The following is a 16744-nucleotide window of genomic DNA, read 5'->3' on the forward strand; positions in this document are numbered from 1 at the left end:
TATGATAATCTAACTTTGTTCACATCATCGAACAAGAAGCCATAAAAGTTGAAGTTCTAGATGTTTTAAAGCTGAAACTGTCACAGCTTTAGGACACGATTATTGGTAGTTTTTTCTTTCTTGCTGTTGTTTTTACATACGTGTGATTATTTCTGTTTTTTTGTGTTGATTTACATGTTTTATGCTTTTTTTTTTACCCTCTAATATCAAAACTGTGTAATGTGTTGCTTTTTTCTGTATGGAAAAAAAAGCACAGATCCAGTCCTGTGTTGATTTTGGTTCTGAACTGTTTACCTGCTCTATTTTTGGCTTCCATCACTGCTTGCCGACCGCTTCCAGCCTTTGTGTGGACGTTGCTAGCTACTTGTAGCCTGAATGCTTCACCGCCCGCAGTTCTCCGGGCTAAAGCGCTAACGGCTTTTGTGCTAACGTGCTAACGTGCTAGCCTGCTGCACTGGCTCTCCCCTCAGCCGCCTCACCCTCCCTTTACGGGGCTGCTTACTGGGAGAGAAAAGTTTGCAGAGCTGTACAGCATCCTCTCAGTAAGCATCCCTGCTTGTTGCCGTGGTAACCTCTGCCTGCCTAAGCTCTGTACCAGCTCAGACTTGTGACCTATGACCTGTGTGTCCACTGGTTAACCTCCTGCCTTTTCTTTCTCTTCTTTTACTTTCTGGATGGATCGAACCACATCTCCTTCCTGTTTTCTTCTCCCTTTTCTTTATTTTTTATGTTTCTTTATGTTTTTTTGTTGCTTCCTCTGAACCTCTGGCTTTGCGTCTCCTCTTTGTCTCTCATAACATCCCTCCATCTCTCAATTTCTGACCATGTTTTTTCCTTTTTATGCTCCTTAAACTTTATCCTATTTGTTTTTCTGTCACAATCATCTCTTTTTTTTTTGTTATGCATTTTCTTGATCTCCCATCTTTTTTTCTTCTTTTTGATTCTTATCTGTCTTTTCTGGAGAACATTTCCCCTTTTCTCATCTGTTCTCCATTTCCATTTTAATCTTCCATTTTTACATCTGTTCTCCAACTTTTTCCCTCTTTTTGATCCTCATCCTCTGTTTGCTGCCTTGTTTCCTCTAAATATCTTTATATTTCCTCTTCAACCCCTCAATCACTCATTTTCTTCATCCTCTACTCCCAACACGTCTTCGCTTCTCTTTGCCTTCTCTTTTGTTTTTTTCCCTCCATCCTCCATTCTTTCATCATCATCTTTCCACTTTTTTTACTTTATTTGACCCCACTTTCTTCATACCCCCCTCCCTTTCCTTATGGGGGTGCCAGTCTTCCCTCTGTTCGCCCTATGACATCATCCAGTGCCGCCTGCAGCCGGTCTGTGCCACAGTTCGGGCACTTGTTGCCTTGGATACGACCTTTCTGGACAGGAAGCAGGATGAGGCAATTTCTACTCCAAGCCCCGCCTCCTGCAGGGCATCAGGGACTCCCTCATTGGTTTCTGTAACAACTCAAACTCCACCTCCTGCTTGGCAGATCTGGGAGATTATTGGTTCCAGCCTGGTTCACATCCTTTGCCTAGTTTTGCTGTTTGTGGCCTATAGTTGGATAGAGTTGACGTAACCGTGACAACAGCCCTGACAGCCCTGCCCTCTTTCTGCCCAGGCTCTTCCTCCTTATTTTGTTGCATTTATGTCACATGAGACAAACAATCCTTAGAATTATGGATGAAACTATGAAATAGCTGTGGTCATTCCTTCAGTGTAACTCTGTCATTCTGTGCTGCGGCTGACAGGAAAACAGAAGTTATATTTCAGTCTGTTGTACTGAACAGGTCTTTAAACCTCTTAAAGGGTGATGTAGAAACTGTATAAAGTGATCTCAGCCAGTGTGGACGGCATACTGACATGAACGGATTACATCACCCCAACCTTCAACATGTCTATTAACTAATCAACTTAACATCAACAAAAGTGATTGGGTCCCCATCACATGTGACACAATGCAGCATCAGCATGAGCCGAAGCCTCTCTCCTCGCCTTCTATCCTTATTTGTGTCTTTGCAATAACCTGAAAGAGAAGCTCTTAACAGAGGCAGGACAGGTGGTTACTTTAAGTCACTACATCTTCTACACATGTTGTCCAGCAGCGATAATCACGTCTGCGCAGGATTTAGAGTTTATATACCAGACTGTTTCATTCCTGAGCCTAAAATGTCAGATTTTCTATTTGCTCCAGTTTAAGCACTTACTTCCCTCTAAGAGAATGAACGTGCCTGTATTCACACCTCATTCCTGATAAAACGGACTCAGATCTAGTGTTCAGATTGTTTACGTATTCGTACACTAATATGAGTGATGGACAGTATTTAGCGCACAGGAGCTTGGTATTGAGATGGCGTGAGTGTTTCATTTACTTGGCTCAAATCTTTAGCACTAACCCAGTGGTCTGGTGGATAATTGGCTACATTAGTTTCTTTGACAACGTTTTGATATAACCTTTATGGTTAACTAGCAGGTCTTAACCATAGACTGTACGTGAAGTTGCGACCGCCTAATTAATTTGTGAATCACTTGTACAATTTGTTACTTTGTCATCGCCATCTTGGTTTTTGTTGTAGCCAGAAGTGACCATTTAGGCAAACTGCAGCGTCATACTGTTTAAAGTTGGAGATGTTTTAAAAATAACCACCACCACACCGATCAAAAGGAATTTCATTAAATGACACCATGTCGGTCGAGTTTGTTGGAGCCAGCCTCTAATGGCCAGTGATATTGTACCTAAAGGCATCGTCAACATAGTCTTCACGTTTGAGTGACTCACCTTTATATACGGTCTATGGTCTAAACAGTGTTGCATCAGTACAAGCCAACGAGTGATGTGTTCGATCTGATGTCATTGAGCTCAGAGGAGCTCCAACACAGCTGCTGGATGGAGCTGCTGAAGCCCCATCTGATGAAATAAGACACAGTTAATGTTGGAATATCATATGCAGGCTCCCGGCTACACGTTTCTGAGCCTGATGACGAGTGAAGACTTCCTCCATAAGCACATGTTTCCTGCACGGAGACGCTCACCACAGTAAAGCTGCACAAACTGTATGTGTTGTTTTCTAACGCGTGATTGAGAGCCACGTCTCACTATCAGTTGGGTGTATTTTAGCGTATTTATTTCCTTAAATAATGATTTTAAACCGCTGTTTGACTATGATGTTTAAAACATGAGAAACGTGTGTTTTAGTTCTAGTTTTGAACTTCTTTTCATTTCTATTCTACTTCACCCTGATATGCAATCTGACTGATTTTGGAGAATAACTGAAGGGCTACAGAAACTAGATGTGTTTATCAATATATGACTTTTTAAGATGTTTATCTCAGAGGGTTTGATATGAGATTATCATATTGCTATGTTTGTAATGTTGAAAGGAATTAAAAATTAAAATAATGTGAATACTTGCCTGTAGAAATACTGTCAGCTGACAGGCTGCCGGATGAGATCACAGATGGAAAGTAAATATCTGCAGCTGAGTAACGCCATCAGCCTTCAGATAGGGTCATGAATGTTATTATTTACAGCGCTCTGCTGTTTATTCATATTCTGTCAAATGATTCAGACAGGAACTGTTTGTGGTTGTAGTTGATGCCAGCATCTTCTCTCATTGGACTTTTCGACCAGCTGAGTCTGTGTTCTGGGTATTTTAACTTAAAAAACAAAAGTCGGCTGCTCACCTAAAGTCCCGTTTCGCTGTGAAAACAGCTTGTGTTAAATGACAGTCCTGTATCAGACTGCAGCAGGGACCCTGTGCTGCCGGTTCATTCAATGACCGATTGGTTATGTGGTTCCAGATCTGGAAGGATCTCTGTTGGTTGAAATAAAGTAATAGAATTCCTTTTAAGACGCCTATGTGATATTTTGCCTTGTTGAAAACAGAGCTAATAAACACAGTTTATGGATGCTTTCTGTTCTGCAGCATCATTGTTTAGGGTATGAGGTCTTTGGCCCAGAATATGATTGCTTTAGATCACGTGCTTAAAAAGGCCACAGTCTCTGTTGTAATGCTTGAAACGTACTGATGCAGACGTCTGTGTTAGGCCTTCATTCGTCTAATGTCAGTGCATGTAGTAACGTTTGGCGGGCAGTCGCAGAAATCTGTGGAACAATCTAAGCTATGAGTCGCTCTCGGTTTCGTTGGCGCTTTAGCTTTTCTCTGCTTTTGTAAAACAGAAGTAAGAATGAAACTAAGGCTCTTCGTCTTCATCTTGATGCCCAAACTAACTTCCAGTCAATAAGCATTCGTCTCCTGGTATCATCATCTCCAAGTTTGTCTGCTTTGATTAAATCTCCTAAATCCATCACTCTGCGTGGTTTGATAGGGATGCAGATGGATTTTTCCATGCAAGCATTAACAGACCCTAATTACTGGGTATTACATAGTACACCTACGTGTACTACTCCTGTTGCCACTTGGGGGCATGTTAGCAAACTCAGAGCATGCAGAACTTTAGAATTAGCAGGAAGTAAACATGGAGACAGCAAAGTAAGTTAGTGTTTGATTTATGTTAAGATCATGGCAAAAGCAACCTTAACCTTAAAGTTCTAATTTAATCTTCCATTTTTACATCTGTTCTCCAACAGAGAAGAAGAATTGCTCCTTCCCCAAAAGCCCAGTCTGTTGTGACTGGTCAGTTCCTAGTGCAGGTCAAATGTTTATCAGTCATGAAACATTTTTTATGTTACAAGCTCTGAAATACCTTTAAGATACTTACATGTACAAATGACGTACTATGCACAATAAATCATCTGAAAACACTTCAAAGGTAAACCTGATTTCATGTAAACTGCATGTGAAAACATAAGCACCGTCTCTTTAGTTGTATCAGCACCCTGAGTCAGAGGCAAGACTTTTTAAGCTCTACACTTAGTCCAAGTGTTCTACAACGGTAAACTTTCAGATAACTGGATGCAGGTGCTTTTTTTCCAGATGAGCCAGCGGTCAGCAGGTATTCTCACACTGAAAGCTGTTTGAAGCAGTGCATAGCTGATTCACATCAAACTAAAACGTCATCAGAACAATGTTTATTCTGCGAAGCGAGTGAAGACAGTCAAAGGTTTCACACAGTATACATGCACACCTTATATTTGCAAGCAGTTTCTAAATCCCGTGCTGTCTTTTGTCTCTTTTGTGCATCTGCTTCCACACTCCTTTCTCTCTCCTTTATGTTTCCCATCCCCCTGCTCCTCTTCTCTGGCTGCTCTCCCAGGACAAACTGTGTCTTCCTCACCACATCCTGGAGGAGAAAGGCCTGGTTAAGGTTTCCATCACGGTGCAGGCCCTGGTGGACGAGGCCTCCTCCAAACACTCCCTCCTGACGTGAGCTGCCCAGAGCGGCGGAGCCTCGAATCAGCCGACACGTACAACAAACACACACTGACGTGATTTCACATGACGCTACAGCTCGCCTCTGCAATCGCTCTGCATCCTTGTCAGCAAAGTGTTTTTGTTTTTTATTTGAGGAAGCAGAAAGGGAACGTAACCCATCACAGGTGGATTTTCTTTACTAATTCATAAAGGGGAACTTTAGAATCATGCCGAGAGTCGGGTAGAAGACCGACGTGTGACTGGTTGCAGACAAATCTGAACCTTTACTCGTGATTTAGATCAGTTTCAGGTGGAAGTTTGGTGAAAATTAACTCGGTTTGAATCCTGAATAGCGTATTTAATACTCCACATCTGTTTTGTTTTGGCTTGATTCAGTACATTTTAACACTGGCTGGTACCTTTCTTTTCTTTTACTTTGAAAATATTAAAGCCATCAAGACAGGGAGAAGGAGTAAGTTTCAGACTGAAGTTGTTTTATGGAATCAATTGTTGGTATTTCAAGAAACTTTTACAGTCGTTGAAGGAAATATTTTGACAAAAACTTCTGAAATTAGAGGACATTTGAAAACGTTGGGATTTAACTCTTGTTGCACCCGTTTGCTGTCATTTTGAACCTTTTAGTCCACCTCCGCACCACTTTGGATCACGCCGTCTATGCACACGTCATTTAAGCTAACTTAAATGATTTTCTGTACAGATGAGTTTTCTTTTCTTACTGAGGTTTCAGGTGAAGTGTTTCTGGACTGAGTGTTTTGCTCTCAGTCGTCTGAAGAGAATAAAACCAAAATACTAAAGTCTTAAATAGAGGGAGACCGCTTTTATCTGCAGTTTATATTTAAACCTGAAGATATTTATAATATAAAGAGAATCTGATAAATGGTTTGAGTTGTTGTATAGAGTCAGAAAGAAAAAGCCCAAAACTATTTTTCTCTAATATATTTTAGGTATAATTGTGTATGTTTTATAAAGTTTCCTACATTTGTGTGGAGCTGTCTGCGTGTCCCTGACTCAGGTGCGAGTCTGTGATTAACTGCCACTGTGGGGACACCGATCTGTGTTTCAGACAGACGGACAGCTAAACTTTATTTGGTGTTTCCTTTCGCACGTGTTGCTCATCAGTGTTCACTCAGTGAAATTAGGCCTGAAGGACTTTGTCAGTGATTAGTTGATGTGTTTGTGTGAGATGCAGTTTGTTAATGTGCCAAAACACACATGGTGTTCATGGAAATGAGCAACACAAGTGAAACGCCAGTCACTGTGTTTCAAAGGTTAAATAGACTTTCCATAGAGCTGAAGGTGTGGATGGGGCTGCTGGATGGGCTAATGAGCACAAGGACAGGAGCCCAGCTTAAAGCTGTAGAGTTCCATTTCTCAAAACAATCTCAATGAGACAAGAAAGAAAGAAAATAGCTAATTAATGTAGTGAGGGGAAGTATTTTACCTGTGTAGCACAGGTTTTGCTCCTCCAATGTGTTCTCAGGGGCCCATTTTCTAGTCCTCCATCCATGTCTTCTGCCCTCGACTCCTCACATCCACTTCCCCAACTTAACCCTGATTTTCTGTCAGCGTCCACACTGCGAGACACTTGATGAATTTTGGAGCCGTGTATCTGATATTTAGCGGTCAGGATGAGGCGGGTTTCAGCGAGGAGCACCTCCACCCTCAGCTCCAACAGTCTGGACCTGTGAGGAATTTTAGAACTCTAATTTTAACTGCTTAGTTTTAAAAGCTCGAACACAAAAATGACTAATTCTCAATGCTTTGCAGTGTAAATTTGAGGTTAATGTAGCGAAACGTTCCTCTGGCCTGCTGACTGTGCTGAAACTGTGTGTGTGTGTGTGTGTGTGTGTGTGTGTGTGTGTGTGTGTGTGTGTGTGTGTGTGTGTGTGTGTGTGTGTGTGTGTGTGTGTGTGTGTGTGTGTGTGTGTGTGTGAGAGAGAGGTTCAGGCTGTACGTGTTGCTGTGGGAGATTACAGACTGTGTGACTCAGGGTGGGTTTGGTTTACTGCACTGTTGATGCCTCATTCCAAAGCGTGCTACATCAACAGTAGTTCTGTGTGTGTGTGTGGCCTTTCCTTTTGAATCATGTGGCAGTGCAGACCTGACACAAAACCAGCTTTTAAAGGGGCAGTAGGTATTAACCACCATTAAATTCTGCAGTTAGATTAGTTGATTAGTATCGTTCTTTTTTTCTCGATCCATCAGCATCAACGCTGTAATTGACATTTTCTGTCTCCAAACGTTTTTATTCTGCCTTGTTTTAAGGCAGCAACAAAAACTGTGGGATTTTCTGTTTGATGTGCGCAGACCGTATGATGAAGTTACCTGCTGCATCGTAGCAGGCTGTGACTGTGAAGAGCAACAGGGATTCAAAGTGTCACGTGACATGACTGCACTGCTTACGATGGCGTGTGTCAGTATATTTCCTGATTTGCAATGCTCATCTTGCTGTTTATAAGCACACGTTGATGCTGCGCTGAGGCTCCACAGGTCAGTGTAAACAACCCAAAGGGAACAGCGGTGGTATAAAAAGGACGTGTTTTTTTTTTTTGCACTGATTTAGCTTGATCACTGTGTGCAATCAGCTTGGGAACCAGATGGAAAAGAAGCCAAACTTCAGCTTTAAAATTACAAACATAAAGTGCAGTGAGACTGCCCCTTTAAAACCTGTAAAAAGTCTGTCTACATTTAATTTGTTTGAATGAGACGTTGCATGTTTTTTTTCTGTGCAGCTTGATATCCAAAGCTTGAGCTACTTAAAGATTCAGCAGTAAAATGAAAAAAAAAAAAAAGAGTAGATAGATGAAAACAGCAAATGCTTCCACTGGATAGATTTGACAGTTGCCAAAACAAATCTTCCGTCTCTTGTGATAAACATGTTTATTTAAATGTACTATAGGTCTGTACATATTATTTCTCACAAGGATTTCCTGTTAATAGTTTGTGTACTGTATTATTCAGCATAAAACGGCCTGTTCTTTACAAAAATGTCATATACATGACAAAAAATAAAGAACTGCTTGCGTATTTCAACACTACAGGCAACCTGGTAGATAAATTCAGTATAATCTTGTCACTGTACGTGCTGTTAATTATTATAAACAGTATTATTTTTTTCCTTCTGGCAAAAATAGAGGAAGAGCAAACTTTCTTCTTGAGATTTCTCACATTCCTGATGTCAAATCAATTCAGTTTAATAGTCACAGAAAAGCAGACGATCATGAAAATGAACGCGTTGGCGGGCGGCTTAAACAGAAATTGTAGAATTCAGCTGTTAGATATTAAAGGGAGCTGATTATCTCAGTCTGCATGTGATCACAGATTACGCACGTCTTCCACGGCTCTGTGCCCATCACGTCGTCTCCGACTGATTCTGCACTTTAAACTTCTGTATTTATATCTTTGTTTTGGCAACTCAAAAGAATCTTCAATCACTTTTCCAATGAAACGATAAACCAGAGTTTAGGTTTAGGTTAGAAATGTGATGCTGGTGTAAATGATGTGTGCCTGCTGAACGTAAAACAGCTGTTTTTTTTTGTTTTTTTGTATGAATATCGTCCAAAAACAGCCTGTACTCTCTTTTTTGTACTTTTCTGACTGGGAGCAAATTTATTTTTGTGACTTCTCTTCAGGTTTGTTGAACTTTCGATGTAACATGCCCTTTTGTAACTTTTTTGTGAACTTTTGTGTAATTTGTTGTACAGCATGCATGAAATGTCCCCGTAACGGCGCCTTAACTGCTGTGAATACTGTATATACTGTACTGTATTTCTCATCACTTTATCAGTAAAGACCTCACATGTGAAAGGAAATGCGCCTCTTATTGCTGCAGCAGCAGCGTGAAACACTTGCGTAAATGTAAACTGATGGTCATCACTCTCTCACATGCTTGTGGAGGAATTTTGTCCCACTCTTCTTTCCAGCGTTGCTTCAGCTCATTGAGGTTTGCAGCATTGGTTTCTGCACAGCTCTCTTAAGGTCCCACCACAGCATTTCAGTCAGGCTGAGGTCTGGACTCTGACTGGACCATTGCAACACCTTGATTCTGTTCTTTTTCCCACATTCTGCTGTAGATCTGCTGCTGTGTTTGGGATCATTGTCCTGTTGATGAGCCAGTTTCAGCCCAGCTTTAGCTGTCGGACAGACGGCCTCACATTTGACTCTAGAATACTTTGGTATACAGTAGGGCTGTGACGAAATCTCGCGGGATTAAACTCGACGATATTTCTCATCGAGTTAAAAATCTGTCTCGAGATTTGTGAGCCATCCAAACTTCTATTTGTGACCTGTGGGGGCAGTATTGCACCTTTGCTACGTCTAGCCTGCCAGAACCTGGAGAAGGAAAAGAAGAAGAGGAGGAGCAGGAGGGGAAGCAGCAAGCAGCCAGAATGAAAATACCAATTGAACCAATTCAATTACCATTGAAGATGCCCCCGCCACTTCCAAATCGTTTGTTTGGCAGCAGTTTGGGTACCCGGCGGAAATGATAAATGGATGTAGAGTGACTGATGAGACACAGACAATATGCAAGCATTCTATGAAAATAATGGCGTACACCACGGCTAATATAAAGAAATGTTTTATTTTAACTTGAACTAAAATTTTAGTTTTAGTCTCAATTTGTGAAAGAATAAGTTTATTAAAAGCTCATGCTTACATCATTCATGTAAAGAGTTATAATAAAACATTTCAAAATGCATGTGCAACTCAGTTAAATAAAAGTCTGTTGGTCCAGTTATATATTTTGTCGTTGTATTTTTCTTAAATTCTCGTCTCGTTTCGTGAGCTGAGTGTATCGTCACACCCCGAGTATCCAGAGGAGTTCATGGAGGACTCAGTGACTGCGAGGTGCCCAGGTCCTGTGGCTGCAGAACCAGCCCAGATCATCAGCCCTCCACTGCCGTGCTTGACAGCTGGTATGAGGTGTTTGGTTCCCTCCAAACGTGCTGCTGTGCATTATGACCAAACATCTCCACTTTGCTCTGGTCTGTCCAAAGGACATTGTTCCAGAAGTCTTGTGCTTTGTTCAGATGCAGCTTTGCAAACCTAAGCTGTGCTGCCATGTTCTTTTCAGAGAGAAGAGGCTTTCTCCTGCAGCCCTTCTAAACAAGCCATACTTGTTCAGTCTTTTTGTGCATAATTGTGCGGTCATGAACTTTAACCTTTAACATGCTAACTGAGGCCTGTAGAGTCTGAGATGTAGCTCCTGGATTTTTGACCTTGGGGTGAACTTGCTGGGACGTCCACTCCTGGGAGGATTGACATCTGTCCTGAATGTTTTCCACTTTTGAATAATCTTTCTCTCTGTAGAATGATGGACCCCAAATGGTTTGGAAATGGCCTTATAACACTTTCCAGATTGATGGGCAGCAACATTTGCTTCTATAACTGCTGATGCGTCTCCTCCTTGGCATTGTGTTAACACACTTGAATGCTGCAGACCAGCAAACTAACAAAACTGCTGCTTTTTATAGAGGTGCTCACACTTACCGATGATCAATTATTCAATCAGTTATTCTATTAGCATGACCTACCTGCTACCTTCACTTAATATGGATGCAGTAAGGCTGGACTTAGTTTATCACTAATCCTGAACTTTTTGCTTAGTTTATGTTAAATGACGGTATTTGTCTTGAGTTGTTGTTCATGAGTTATTACAACCAGATTTATGGGGGTTTTTTTACGTTTATTTCCACATGAAGTATCTAACAGAGATTAGCATGTTGTTGCAATAATTGATCTTTAATTTCTTCAGTCTCACAGATTCTGGGCTGACATCCCAGCTAAGCCAGTACTCCAAGGCACACAAAGAGATGATGCAATACTTGATAGAAAAGAGCAACTTTGGATGCGTCCACGTCTGAATCTGATCAGGGAGCTAACGTCAGTGAAGGCAAAGGTGCCGTTTTATCCACATGTAAAGATTTTATGTGACCTCAACACATTTGAAGTAACCACTGTCCTGCTCTGAGAAGATAAGTACACCATCATATTATTCATATCACATTAATTAATGCAGTAGAGCACAAATATTCAACTGTAAGTCCACATAAGCCCTTTGCAGTTTTAAGCTCATTTAACTGAACTGCTGCAAAAAAACATGAGACAAATCAATAGTAAAGGAATTTATTCAGGGAACATCAATGTGACTGTTCACTGACAGCTCTCTGCTCCAGCAAAAAGTTTCGAATCACCCCGTCAGGTCAAAGGAACGCCTCCTGATATGTGATAAGTCTCCATTTCTATCTGAGACTTCAGGTAAGTGCTTCACACTGAAGGCCCGAAGGCTGAAAACATCAGCAACTCTGCTTGTTTCGTGACATAATTTGGTTTCCAGGTGGAGTTTTATTGTACTGGTCTGCAGGAACAAAGGTGGGTGGTAGCAGGAGAGCTGCAGTCTCAGTGGACTGATGCGTGCGTTAAAGCATGGCGGCAGCTCAGGCATTCAGGTACTTGGCGTGGTGCTTGATGTGGTCGTTCATAAAGGAGTACATGAAGAAGTAGCTGTGGTCGTAGCCCTGCAGGAGGAACAACACCACGAACATGAATTAAACTAGCCGATTATCTTCCACTTAATCAGGTGGAAGAGGAATGCTTATTTATTACAAAGCAAACAGACTAAGATCAGTGTTTTTACGTTAAGAAGAACTGACCGGCTGCAGCCTGAAGACGACAGGGATTTTCTTCTCGGAGCAGACGGCGATCAGGTTGTCGGGCAGCAGCTGGCTGGCTGACAGGAACTGGTCGTCGCGGCCCTGATCGATGAGGATGTCAAGCTTGGGGCCAGAGTACGACGCTGCCAACACGGTAGCGTCATACGCCTGAAAGTGATAAAAAGCGGAAGATCTATTAGTCAAACATACTAAAACCTTTTTCTTCTGCCTGCTTTGGTTTGGGAGAGGTCTTACCTCCCAGGTGGACCTGTCAGAGCCCAGGTATCCAGAGAAGGCTTTTTGGCCCCAGGGACACTGCACGGGGTTACAGATGGGGGCGAACGCAGACACAGCCTGCAGGAGGTCCATGAAAATGCCATCTTTAACAGTGTTGTTGATCACTTTGGTTTCTCAAAATAAACATTAAATCTGGAAAAAAGAACCGATCGCTTTGTTCTGTCCAGAGAACAGTAAACAGACTGTTCAGCCTCTTAAAAAAGAGAAAAATAGTGATTCTTTTGAGTACCTTGTATTTCCCAGGGTTCTTCAGGGCACAGATGAGCGCCCCATGGCCACCCATGGAGTGGCCGGAGATGGAAATCCTGTCTGGGTCGGTGGGGAAGTTAGCGTTGATCAGTTTTGGGAGCTGCATGAGAAAAACAAGGCCATAATTAACACTTTCCCTCTAAAAGTACAGTTGAAAGGCAGAGAGATGATGTAAATCCATCGCACCTCCTCGGTGACATAGGAGTACATGCGGTAGTTGGTCTTCCAGGGGTCCTGGGTGGCGTTGACATAGAAACCGGCTCCTGTGCCGAAATCCCAGCTCTCATCTTCACCCTCAATGTTACAGCCACCTGAAGCAGGATGGAGGGAGTCCGTCACTTTGTTGCAGACACTCAGAACAAGGCAACAACGTGGAAAGTTATGTATACGTTAAGTACAGTTTTCATGCACAAACATCTTTTATGTGTATAATGAATTATATTGTGAATACAAACTTACGTGGGCTGGTGTCTGGGGCCACGATGATGATGCCATGCTCTGCAGCCGGGAGCTGACTGCCAGCTTTGGTGATGAAGTTCTGCTCCGTGCACGTCAGGCCTACAGAGAAACACGCAATCCATGTTTAGAAATATATATATACACACATATATAGAATATATTTTAAGTAAATCAAGAGCCAACAAGTGCAAAGAAAGCTTAGAGACTTGTACGTTAACTGTATTTAAAGATAAAAACATCACCAGGCTGTGAGATCTAAGCTGTGGCTGTAAAGTCACTGGACAAGTGAACCTCTCCACAGTGAAACTCCCCACCCTGTCATCAGCCAGAGACTCACCAGAGAGCCAGTACATGACGGGACATTTGTCTGTTTCAGCCTTGGGGGGAAGATAGACGGCAAACTTCATCTTACACTTCAGCTCGGTGCTGCAGAGGAAATACAAACACACGAGTTTAACTGACTTTTGCTCCCTTTACTTCATGTTGTGCACGAACACATCGAAATGAGAGCATTTATATTTTCAATTCATTCTGAACCGAACAAAGTCGTTTCAAAATGCGGAGTTGTTTCTGGAGGCATCTGCGTCACGTTCTGCCACCACCTGATATCTGCCGTCATGCTCTCACACCAGCCGTCTTTTAGGTGTCTGTTTCACTTAATTCAACTCGGTTCACTTTTATTCCCATAGCACCAATCACAATAAATTTCATCTCAGGGCACTTCAAAGATACAGTCCACTCGCTGTTAAAGTTAACTGAAGTTAGTGTGATGTTAATGGAGAGACGCAAGCGTTTCTGCTCGCTGATGTGCTTTTATTTGTGAGCAAAAATGAGTGTGTATTCGTTTAACAGTATTTTACAAATGCTGAGCTGAATGTGAGGTGTGAAAATGCGTCTCACCTTTCATGTTCAAAAACCTTCTGGAAGCCACCAGCGCACTTGTTGGAGGACACTTGTGTGAGGGCCATCTTTGATCTGCAGACACACAACAGCAGCTTGAACACAGCGTGCGTCTTCTCCACATCAAATTAGGAATCCCTGATTCAGCTTTGTTTTCAGTTTCAACACTCATAAAACACACATCCTCAAATACACATTTAAGCAGGTCATTTAGTTCTCATTTCTATTGAAATAAAAACATATTACAACACTGCACGAATGCATTTAGGAGTAGAGGTATACATCTGGGAAATAACGCAGCAAAGCTAATAAATAAACTGAGTCACACAGAGATATTATCGGTATAAATTAATATGGATTCAACCAAACATGACACCACACACAAAGAGAAAAACTGACACAGTAATCATCCTCAAGTTAGAGATTATCTGGACAATAAAAAGGAATATTCAGTCAATTTTACAGGTCGTTTATATGATACGAGTTAAATGCTCCCAGGAGCACAGCTTCTGATTACCGGCTTTAAAATGAGAAGTTAAACAGACAGGTTTAATGGGTCGATGCCAATTCTGATTACCTGGACAGCTCCCAGGCACAGCTGGTGCCAAACATGTCCTGCTGATATCGACAACTTAGTAATAATTACAGGAAGATTTATATGGGCATCTTTGAATCTGTTAAATATTGTTCTGCCTGCACTGTGGATGTCTGGAGAATCAACCAGCATCCAGCGCCATGTAATAATTGAATGATGTCAAAATGATAAATAATCAACCATTTAAAAATAGCGCTGTTACAAATAACAATTCAATTGTGCGATAGAATTATTTGAGATAATCATGGCTGTATAATAGTCGTAATCGTCTTCATTTACCTGAGAAAAATGTCATGTTTCCACGTTGGTTTTCCACCGTTTAATAGAAATGAAAATGTAATAAAGAGTTGACTCTCTTTTAATGGCATTGGATAGCATAGCATTGATAACAATAATAATAATAATAATAATAGCAAGGACTATTCTGTTGTAGTACAGACAGGTTTAAGTAGACTTGATTTCTGTGTGGACATAGTCTTATCGCTGCAGGTCTGAAGAACAAAAGAAAAACAGTGAAGGGACTACTTATGTTTGCAAACAGAAGAAAGAATAAATAAATCTGTAGGTGTAACAAGTGCAGGTAGCCTGGGCTTTGATCTGCATCTGCTCAGATTTGGTATCAAAATGAATCCGTTTACAACGCGCGTCAACATTAACTGAAGTGACTGATTATGTGACCTTTGTGTTCCCTCGGACAATCCAAACTTATCCATACTAGGCGTAACGACTTGTGTTCTAGAAAGTTTAAATTCCAGTTATTGTTGCCAAAACATGTCTGAGACCTAAACTGAGAAAAATTACATGTCGCTACTAGAAATTTAACTGCTTTTATTATTGTTAAACTCGAGCTTCTAGTCCATATGGCGTGTGGCAATCTCAATCTCAAATTGTAGCAGCACATCCCAAAGTTTGAGCTACACAAGCTGCAATTTACAGCCGACGTCGACCGCGATCAGAACAGAACAAAACAGTTTTATGCCAATTCTTGCGCAGTTTGCACTTAATTCTTCAGAGAAGCAATATTACCTTCTGGAAAACGTGAGCAGCGAGGTGCACAGAAAAGGCACCAAAGTACGTCCTTCTATAATGTAGAAGGACGTACTGCACGTCTTTACGCTTTCAAAACGCAAAAATACATTTCATAGGCCAAAGTTACTTAAAGCACGTACAATCCAAACACTGGAAAATAAAAACGGTCGGAATTAATATGGAGTTTGACATACTACTTCGGTGGGGGGCGTGCAGGGATTAGCAAGTAAAGTTAGCTCCTGTTAATTTTACTCACCGGTAACAGCTAGTCACAAATGTCTGCTTCAAGTTATGACACTTTGAAAGCTGTTGCAAAGCAAGTAAACAACTTAAACGCATTATTCACGGAGCATACCTGATCAAATCACTGTATTTTGTTGGTAATTGTGCTCGCTTGTTGGTCCGCTAACTTCCCCGCCGCTGCAGCCGTCAGTCCAGAGTCCAACAACGTCAGGGTCAACGTGGTGACGTCAGTGGAGCCGCCCCCTCCTCAGTTGATACGCAATACACGCATTCAGCCACAAGATAGCTCTGCCGGTCAAGATGAGAAATCCTGTTTCTGTTTGAAAAAACGCGTGAATTGGCCATTGAGAGTAAAAATAATATTAACAATATCAATATAAATAATAACTTTTCAAAAGATAGAAAACATCTACACATTAAGAATATTTAAAGTTGAAATCCTACAACAAATGTCAGGTATAAGAGAAAAATAGCAAGAATGTTTTTTTTTTTTAAATACTTACAGTTTTTATGACAAATGTTTAAATTTAGGAAGTATTGATACTAAACAGAATTACTAAACTTCATGCGTGGACATAGTGTTCAGTTATGGACCTTAAAAGCTGAAACCAGATGATCAAATTAACCAAACACTCTTGAGAAAACAATGTTTGTGGTTTTAGGACAACAGAGTACTTTATTTTGTTTATCTAAAGATAATAGCGCTTATATACATAATTTCAGGCACAGCCACCCTCAGTTTTCTATTGGGATGTCTACTACAGTACATGTTGTGAAATCTGGTGGCTAAAATTGCAAATACCAACGCTCCCACCAACTCTCAATCTTAAAAAAGGTGTAAGGCTGCAGAGCCAGCATTTGGTTTGTGCTAGTTTATCCAAGTCTACAAAATTTTATGTTGCATGTTGATAAAATGGCAAAATAAAAACACATGCAAATCATTTAACTATATATTTCCCTGAATTTGAGCATTATGTAGTTT

At 41.2% G+C, this 16744-nt stretch overlaps 2 protein-coding genes across 6 annotated transcripts in view; one reads left to right on the forward strand and one right to left on the reverse strand.

Moving 5' to 3' along the window:
• The window catches only part of lrch1 (leucine-rich repeats and calponin homology (CH) domain containing 1), a 71938-nt gene extending 62789 nt beyond the window's left edge, over positions 1-9149 (forward strand). For 3 of the 5 annotated variants that reach the window (XM_072397413.1, XM_072397414.1, XM_072397415.1), the window contains one exon: positions 1287-4271. In XM_072397413.1, the coding sequence (XP_072253514.1) occupies positions 1287-1580 (294 nt within the window). In that variant the 3' untranslated portion in view covers positions 1581-4271. Of the gene's footprint in view, positions 1-1286; positions 4272-5218 lie in introns of those variants that run through there. The other 2 variants (XM_072397416.1, XM_072397417.1) reach the window with 1 other exon arrangement.
• A 2298-nt stretch (positions 9150-11447) lies between these two features.
• Positions 11448-15962, reverse strand: esd (esterase D/formylglutathione hydrolase). Its single transcript, XM_072397421.1, has 9 exons — positions 15875-15962; positions 13896-13970; positions 13333-13421; positions 12996-13094; positions 12723-12847; positions 12517-12636; positions 12246-12344; positions 11991-12158; positions 11448-11855 (listed from the first exon to the last, which is right to left on the reverse strand). Exons 2-9 carry the CDS (start codon positions 13961-13963, stop codon positions 11775-11777), a joined length of 849 nt encoding a protein of 282 aa, XP_072253522.1. The 5' UTR covers positions 13964-13970; positions 15875-15962; the 3' UTR covers positions 11448-11774.
• Positions 15963-16744: the final 782 nt, after the last annotated feature.

This window comes from Leuresthes tenuis, unplaced genomic scaffold, assembly GCF_036924035.1.
Source record: "Leuresthes tenuis unplaced genomic scaffold, fLeuTen1.0.hap1 SCAF_12, whole genome shotgun sequence".
Lineage (NCBI taxonomy): Eukaryota > Metazoa > Chordata > Actinopteri > Atheriniformes > Atherinopsidae > Leuresthes > Leuresthes tenuis.